The following is a 5,727-nucleotide window of genomic DNA, read 5'->3' as shown; positions in this document are numbered from 1 at the left end:
CAAGCACCATCTCTTTCTCACCATTTTTGGCCTCAAGGTTGGATTGTATTTCACTTTAATTAGCGATTCTTTCGGAGATTCTATTAGTGTCATTTTGGTCTCTACTTCAACCATCTCAATATCTTGGGTTTGCAAAGCTGTAATTTTCTTAATTCATTTCAAGTAAATAGTCTTTCTTCACCTCCTTTTGCCTCAGGGTTGTATTTCATTGCAACATTTGCTTTGATTAGTGTTTCTTTTTTGGATTCTAAGATTGTCATTTTGGTCTCTAGTTTGGCCATTTGAGTATGTTGGATTTGCACTCTTCTTATTTTCTTCATTGCAAGTAACTCCTCTTTCTTCTCCTTCTTCTATCTCAAGGCTAGATTTCATTTCAACATTTGTTTTGATTAGTGTTTCTTTGTTGGATTCTAATATTGTCATTTTGGCCACTACTTCGTGCATCCAAGTAGGATTTGGCAACGACTCGGCTTAAGCCTAAACCGGTTTTTAATGGCTTAGCAGCTCGGTTTAGGCTTGAGCCTACCTAATCGGTTTGAGCTCGACTCGGCTCGGCTTGAGCCTTGCCAAACCGGTTAAGTCATTTATCTCATTTAATAATTAGGGTTTAGAAAGTTAGAAATTAGACAGTTAGAAGTTAGAACTTGATGTTGAGAGAGAGACTAGTAGGAAGTCATAAGCAACATATTGTTCAGTGACGAGAGAGGGAGGAACGGAGAGGGAGAAGGAGCCTGCATAGTGGACGATCATGAGGACCTCCTTTCTGTACATATAGGCAAAATTTTAGTTCCAATTTCTCTCTTGACTTGGACCTAGGACCTAGACGCAGCAAGCTCGACCTGAAGGTGGTTGAGGGATGGGCAATAGCAATTGAGAATGAACATATTGAGGTTCGGAAAGGAAGTGGTAGTTGTGTTTTTTGGGTTTCTTCACACCTCTAAAGTGTTTTTGTCCCAAACCAGTTTAGGGATCGGTTCGGTTTAGTTTTGAGAACCCTAAAACGGTTTAGGCTTAACCGGTTTGGCTTGGATAAGGCCAAGCCTAAACCGAACCATTGCCGATTCCTACATTCAAGTATCTTGAATTTGCAATGTTATTTTATTTATTGCAAGTAACTCTTCTTTTAAATATTTAATATCCATTGCTTGCAAATCCATCATGTATTGATACATCATTTTCCTCTCATTATGAGCATGCATTCATTTTGCAATTTTATCATTGTTTCTTGTATATAGACAACATGATTGCAATTGTTTAAATGGCCAAAGAATGTGGGTTTCTACCAGAATTTTTCAGCACATCATCGATGACCTTTGATTTGCTTCGAGCCATGTTGGAGACTATCGCAAATTTGATCCTTTGGTGACTCAATTCAATTGTAGCTTGTTTTACTAGCTCATATATTTTATCTCACATATCCGATTTAATCTTGCAAGTACTCAAAATGACCATCTCAACTTGCAGTTTAGAACAATCGCACTACCATTTTGTTCTAGAGGCACCAATGGCTTTGGCCCTATAACAATCCCAATGACCATTCCTCGTACAAAAAATGATGACCATCTAATAATAATATGAAAATCACAAGACTATGATGTGTGCACGATAACAAGGGAAACCAATATATCTTCATCTACATGGAGTAATAAGTTGGAAGGGTTGCAAGTTCAACTACTTGGCCAATAAGCATAAATACTAAGATGTGAAACGAGAGTGACTAATGAACATTATGACATGAAGGTGAAGTATTTAGTAAAGGTGGTTGTTTTTGTGACTAGACTTTTCTCATAACTTAATACTCATTGAAACTATATAAGGTTTGAGGAAAATAAAATAGTTGGTGAAACAACATTTCTAGAAAAGGAAAACATTATTATTCTTATTTTTTCTTGTACTATACACTAGAAAAGGAATATTTTATTCCTATCATTAACAATTCTATGCATAGAAACAAAAGCGGATTGTCATGAACCATTTGTCTTGTGAATGTTTAAAATCTCAAAAGCTAGGATTTGTTTTCAAGTTAGTAGAGTAAGCATTTAATGGATGATTTGAAACGGCCGCATCATTGCATTGTCTTCGTGATCGAGTATCTGTGCCATGCATAACCAAATAATTAGCACTTCAAGAAGAAAATGAAGCTTTTCATGATTAGGATGAGAATACACTCATGCATTTTGCCTATTTGTAAGGATGGAAGAATTTAGAAGAATATATTAACAACTACAAGATGCCCAGCTTGATCAATGAAATGAACTAAAAATATTTTATTGACCTTTATAATATGTATGGTTAGCTTGAGATTATCCATACTAACAAAATAAAAGCTTCATAAATATCAGTGATATTGATCTTTAATGGATGAGAGAGAGGGAGAGAGCTTACATGGCAATGGTAAGTATAACCAGGTTGCTTAGTGGGATCAAAGGGAAAGAGGCGACTATCAATTAGTGAGAAACGCACTACAATTGATGTCACGTGCAAGGGTTTCACCTTGTAAACATTCTTCCATCCCGCTTCGTTGACCAATGGTGGCTTAGGAGGCCCATCAAAAAAGTTCTCAAGATTACAATTTTCCACACCCTGATTCTCGACAACACAATTTATGAGCCCACCCAAGGTTTCTTTGAGCTTTTGTTGATGTACCACTTGGAAACCCACAAGATGAACATGAAAAGGATGATTGTCAGGTGTGAGATTAATGATATGCCATATTTCATTGGTTCCCATTGTGGGCATCTCTGTTACTGGATCTGTAAACCTCTTGAAATTGATCAAAAGATGAGTGGGACGTTTGCTGTTAGGTGAACCAAACTCGTACAAAACTATGTTTCGCCTTTTATAAGTTATGTTCAATGTCAACCTCTCCACTTTGACGAGCTGCATTGGAACTCGTGCCGTCTCTTGTGAAATTTGTTTATGTATTAAAAACTTCATCACCTTGCCATTCCTCTCATTCACAGGATTTCCATTTGGGAAGGGATATGATGCATTATTTGTTAGGATTGCAACATTGGAATTGGATATGGAGAAATCCACAATGACATCTACAATTTCTGATGGAGCCACTACAATTTCTTTCATGCGGATTGGTTTCTCCAAATAGAAATTGTCAGACCCTATTTGTATAAAATGCATTCCATTGTGGAAGGCAAATGCATAGAACCTTGCATTGCTAGTGTTAATGATCCTAAATCGGTATTTCCTTCTCTGAACCTTCAAATAGGGCCATGCCTTTCCATTCACCACCACCACATCCCCGAAGTACTCTGGCTAAAAAGAATTAAGAGTGATGTACTAAGAAAATGGTGTCAACATGCATAAACAACTATTAATGCATTTAATTGAGGCAAGAATGGCATAATACACAATGACATAGTAAGAAATTGGTGTCAACATGTATAAACAACTAATATTTTTTTGAATATAGCAAAATATGGTATAATTTGTAAATATCACCTGCCATTGAGTATGCGTACTAGGATTGTTTCCTGTAGAATTCATATAGATTTGTCCCATCTTTGTAAAGTCTCGATCCATAACGAGAAGTTCTAGTTCAAACCTCTTATGGGGTAGTTTCCAAGTATGATATTCGAGGGTGGGATTAATGACCTTGTAGGCACCCACAAGGCCTGCCAAGATATTCAAACGTGTGTAGGCATCAGTGTGGTCATGGTACCACATACTACTTGTCTCTTTGACATTGGCATATTCATACACTTCCTTTGTCCACTTGGGGCCTCTGTGTTTGAAATCACGAGTGAACCATGCAAGCATGTTACCATCGCTCTCTGGCTCGGTTACGCCACCATGTAAGTGAACAACTGTAGGAACACCTACTAATTGGGTGTTATTCGATGGCCCACCAAGTGTGGGATCAACAACAAAGAGGTGATGGTTGGGTAGGTGATTCTCCCACTTCACATATGTCTTTACTCCACCCATGGCCCTTATTGTTGGGCCAGGAATTGTAGCCTCCTCCTTTGACTTCCCAAATGCAAAAACTTGGGATGGTGGAAGGTCTCTATGGAATTTCTACAAGGGTTTATAAAATTCCAAGAGAGAAGATCAACAAGTAAAAAGAAAAAAAACTTAAATTCATGCATAATCTATGACTATAGAGCTATGTATTACCCATGTTTTGAGGTACATGCCAATGGTAAGATTGGCAGGGAGAATTTCTCCATCTGATGATGTTTGGATATAGCCGTTGATGATGGGCATTCTTGGAAGCTCGTCCACGAACATTTCGAGGCTTGTTGCAGTTTCTTTGAGGGTCACTTTGGTCTCGTGGTCATAATTACTAGAGAGTGATGATGTTACAAAAATGAAGAAATTGAGATACATGCACAACATCACAAATGCATTCACCACAACTAGTGAATTGTAATGGGTGCATTGCCTCTTCCTTGTCATAATGAAGATACATAGGAATTTTAGTGAAATACTAGTATAACTATTTCCGATAGAAGACAAGACATGGATAGATTACTCCAACAACAATTCAGTAGCAGAATCTTGATAACATGAAAGGATTAGGACAAAGGTATTTAAACAATTTTGGTCATGGAAGTATTAATAGGTGCAAAAACATCACTTCAACATCAATGTTAAAACCACTTATGAAACTTCAAGATTTAATGATGCCAAGATAATAGAAATCAAAGGTGTTGGCTAATTTTTTTGGAAAGAAGAAGAAGAAGGTGTTGGCTAAAATCATTATTACAAATTCAAGGTGGGCTCACTTAAAATCCTTTAAGCTAAGGATTGGGACCATAGAACCCATTTTAAAAAATGGCTATTATATTGAGTGAGTAAGCATGTGTGTTGTCAATGCTTTAAATGAAAAGTTCTCACAATCATCGGTTTTGTTTAGTTTCTTTTTATTATATATACAAAAAGGAAATTACTCTGTTGTAATGTATGTTTGTTTTTTCTTTTGGGAGGTCACACTTACCTAGACGAGTAGGAGAGCAATGTGGTCAGCCTACCTAGATGCTTTTCATAATTATTTGCTCCGTACTTGGCTACCCTATGTTTACCATGGGCGTGATAATTGGTAGACAACAGGTGCAACCTTTACCGTTCTCTCGTCCTAGGACTAAGGAAATATCTCTTCAACATCCACATCGAATATGGATTGAACCATCCAATGATGTTTCGAACCCAACTCATGTACCATTTGTCACGAGCATCTAGTAACTTAACCCGAAAGGTGGTGGTGACATATAATATACAAATTAAGTAGCTCACATTTTGTCAAAGTTTTAAAGTTGTTGGTTATGCTCAATATTGAGGAACCCACTAGTGTTATAAGTCATTCATAAATTTGATGATGAGCACAATTTTCATACATTGTGGCCTAATTAGATTTGTGTGAATATAGAACCTCTTCATGTTTAGGAATTCCTTAAATTATGACGAAAGGAGAAAATTCTATCAATTGGTTCATCTAATTCACGTTAAAGAGTACTACTTCATGATTACAATTTGCTCCCAATTTTTTCATTTCATGTCACATGTAACCTCAATCATATATAATATTCATTAATTTACCATAGCATTTTTTATTTTTGAAAAAATATCCTCCGTTGGTATTAAAAGTAAAGTGGCCAGAGGCAATATACAAAGTAGTCCAATATTACAATGAATATTGTAAAGCCATGCCGAACGACTGTAGCCAATCTAAGTGCACCACATTTTGCATACATATCCACCAAAGTCATG

General features: G+C 36.7%; 1 protein-coding gene across 1 annotated transcript; it reads right to left on the bottom strand.

Annotated features, from left to right (window-relative positions):
• Positions 1-1,851: 1,851 nt before the first annotated feature.
• LOC147858389 (multicopper oxidase LPR1-like) lies at positions 1,852-4,558 on the bottom strand. Its single transcript, XM_087327626.1, has 4 exons — positions 4,135-4,558; positions 3,460-4,035; positions 2,386-3,273; positions 1,852-2,093 (listed from the first exon to the last, which is right to left on the bottom strand). Exons 1-4 carry the CDS (start codon positions 4,414-4,416, stop codon positions 2,040-2,042), a joined length of 1,800 nt encoding a protein of 599 aa, XP_087183752.1. The 5' UTR covers positions 4,417-4,558; the 3' UTR covers positions 1,852-2,039.
• Between the last annotated feature and the right edge of the window lie 1,169 nt (positions 4,559-5,727).

This window comes from Azolla caroliniana, unplaced genomic scaffold (genome assembly GCF_043228905.1).
Source record: "Azolla caroliniana isolate FFs.n. ecotype wild unplaced genomic scaffold, voAzoCaro1.0.p SCAF_11, whole genome shotgun sequence".
NCBI classification, from domain to species: domain Eukaryota; kingdom Viridiplantae; phylum Streptophyta; class Polypodiopsida; order Salviniales; family Salviniaceae; genus Azolla; species Azolla caroliniana.
The sequence above is the reverse complement of the archived record's forward strand: the minus strand, read 5'-3'. Positions and strand labels throughout refer to the sequence as shown.

Bases quoted from the DNA above. Each gene is read 5' to 3' on its own strand.
- LOC147858389 (XM_087327626.1), bottom strand. From the start codon at position 4,416: ATGACAAGGAAGAGGCAATGCACCCATTACAATTCACTAGTTGTGGTG. The intron at 3,274-3,459 runs GTGATATTTACA...AATTCTTTTTAG, and splicing joins GTACGCATACTCAATGGCAG to CCAGAGTACTTCGGGGATGT. The intron at 2,094-2,385 runs GTAAGCTCTCTC...TGCATGGCACAG, and splicing joins GTTATACTTACCATTGCCAT to ATACTCGATCACGAAGACAA.